The following is a 2,359-nucleotide window of genomic DNA, read 5'->3' on the forward strand; positions in this document are numbered from 1 at the left end:
AGGGTGTTGTCGTGACGGGGGCGCTTGTCACAGCCTGGGTGGAGCCCGAGGCAACCGTAGCCCGCGCGTCGGCGCGTTTTGTGTAAGGTTTGTCCTTACAGTTGGGGCACTCGAAGCGTCGGTACCCTTGCTTCCCACAGCTGAAGCATGTGCTGGGGAAGTTTACTTTTCCAACGGCCGCATTGATGCTGGCCAAAGCTGCGTGTGATGAGGGTGCACCACCACGTGCCCCTCCGCGTCCTCGACCTCGTGCCGAGAAGAAGTTGTTTAGCTCGGGCCGACGGGCTCGGCTGATGTCGAGAATCTGCTCGACCTCAGTGGCGCGCTTCTCAGCTGCTTGCCACGTGGTGAAAGTCTCGAGCTCGATCTTGCGGTAGACGCGGGAGGGGATGCCACTCAGGTACTTGTCGCCCAGCTCCAGGTCCCCATACCCAAAGCGATCTGCCGGACCCTTGAACTGTCACGAGTTGGTACGGTGCCTAGCCGTTTTTTAATTTTTTCCTTTTCGCGGGCTCGAACCCGCGACCTCTGTACTACCTGCCTGATATGGACGCGTCACTATCTACTGTACGATTAGATTAGATGGGGCGGCAGCGCACGGCACAGCTTGGGCTCCGCTGACACAGCCGCTCTGACTCACCGGCCCCGGGGCCGCGTCGGCATGCTGTGCACGGACCAGCTGCGCACGGACCAACGCGCACAGCCTGCCCTAATCTCCCCATGTATATAAACCGGCCTCTGCTGCCCTAGGGACCTCAGTTTCGACCTCTTGTCCCTAGGTCAGTAAGCCTTTATTTGTATCCTTTACTTACCCTTACTGACTAATACATTTTCTTGTCCCTAGCCTTAGGTTTGAGCCTCGCTCACCATCGCTTCGGTGAGAACCAGTCGGACGCCCCTTGCTTCTAGATATTTCCCTGTCGCTTGACCTCAAGTCGCGACATTAGGTCGAAACTCTCCCAAGCGACCGGCGTTCTCTCAGAACCCACACACTCACACTTTCCTTTCCCATAGGTCGGGTGGTGCGCACCCTTACGATACCATACGATACGTAGATAGCCTACATTACATCGCCAACACTCAGGGAACGAACCTTTCAGCACCTGCACTTCAGTGGGCGGTGCTTGTCCTTAACCGGACGCGTGGACTAGGTTCCTGCTGCATACTAGCCAAAAGCAGTACTGGGCCCCACGTGAATCGCGAACCCTAGTGTCATCTTGGGCACCGTAGGTGTAAGCTAGTCTACCACGGCCTTTCGTAGTACGCGCACCTTCCCGTCCTCCCCCCATCCATCGTGGCTGCCTGCCAAGGCCAGATCCACGCATTCGACTCCCAGGATCTCATCGACGTCTACATCCCAGACGGCCCTGAGACTGTCCTCTACCGTTGCGAGCAGCAGCCGTGCCCAAATCGGACACCCCGATCGATCGAGGAAGATTACCCTCGTTACAAGGCAATCAGACGAGCACAACACCCGCTTGGACCCCGAAGCACCCTCGCATCTCGATCGGCCTCGCGGCACTCTCGCCCTGTCTCCCCTACCTCCCGCCTCCCTCAAACTGTCGCCGATCAAGCGCGAGGAGATCTCCCTCCAGACCCTGCGCCAGAGCCTGAGCCTGAGGAGGGTGATAGTGAAGAAGGAATCTCGGAGTCCGAGTCCGCGGGTCTTGCTCGGCCCGCCTCGCCGACAGCGCTCGCCTCCGCGTCAGCAATCCCTGACGTACGTAACCCCTCCGCCGAACTTCCTCCGGCGCCTTCACCGCCGACTCCGCCGAGAGGCCGCTCGAGCACTCGCTCCTCTCGAAGTTCGACCAGCGGAAGGCCACCACAGCCGCCTCCGCCCCCGCAGCGTCCTCCATCCCCCCCAACGCCAATAATGTCATCCCCCGCAGCCGCCCTTGACAAGGAGACGTTAAAACTCCTACTCCCACTCCGATACGATGGCAAAACCGTCATCGATTGCGACAGGTTCTTGTCGCAGCTGCGCATCTACTGGATGGTCAACACGTCGTTGACCACCATCGAGCTCAAAGTCCAGGTTGCGCTAAGCCTGCTCGACGGTGATGCCCGTGCCTGGGCCACCCCCTACTTCGCCCAGCTCGTATCAGTGCAGATAGGGGTGCAAGGGGCTACGACCCCGTTCGCAAACGAAGCGGCCTTTGCCGCCGCCTTCAAGGCCCGCTTCGGAAATCTCGACGACGAGGCGGCAGCACAAGTAGAGCTGGCGAAGCTCTGCGCGGACAAGACGGTCCGTGAAAAACGCACCGCTGCAGAATTCTCCGTGCTGTTCAAGGGTCCGGCGGACCGTTCTGGGTATGGGGACCTGGAGCTCCGCGACAAGTACCTGAGTGGCATCCCC

At 59.8% G+C, this 2,359-nt stretch overlaps 1 protein-coding gene across 1 annotated transcript; it reads left to right on the forward strand.

Moving 5' to 3' along the window:
- Positions 1-661: 661 nt before the first annotated feature.
- POSPLADRAFT_1099266 (hypothetical protein) lies at positions 662-1,720 on the forward strand (the record flags this gene model as incomplete). Its single annotated transcript, XM_024483176.1, has 5 exons — positions 662-722; positions 780-783; positions 845-877; positions 1,015-1,051; positions 1,262-1,720. Coding segments are annotated over 5 exons (594 nt in total), but the record flags the coding sequence as incomplete, so codon positions are not given.
- Between the last annotated feature and the right edge of the window lie 639 nt (positions 1,721-2,359).

The sequence above is a fragment of the Postia placenta genome (assembly GCF_002117355.1).
Source record: "Postia placenta MAD-698-R-SB12 unplaced genomic scaffold POSPLAscaffold_231, whole genome shotgun sequence".
Lineage (NCBI taxonomy): Eukaryota > Fungi > Basidiomycota > Agaricomycetes > Polyporales > Adustoporiaceae > Rhodonia > Rhodonia placenta.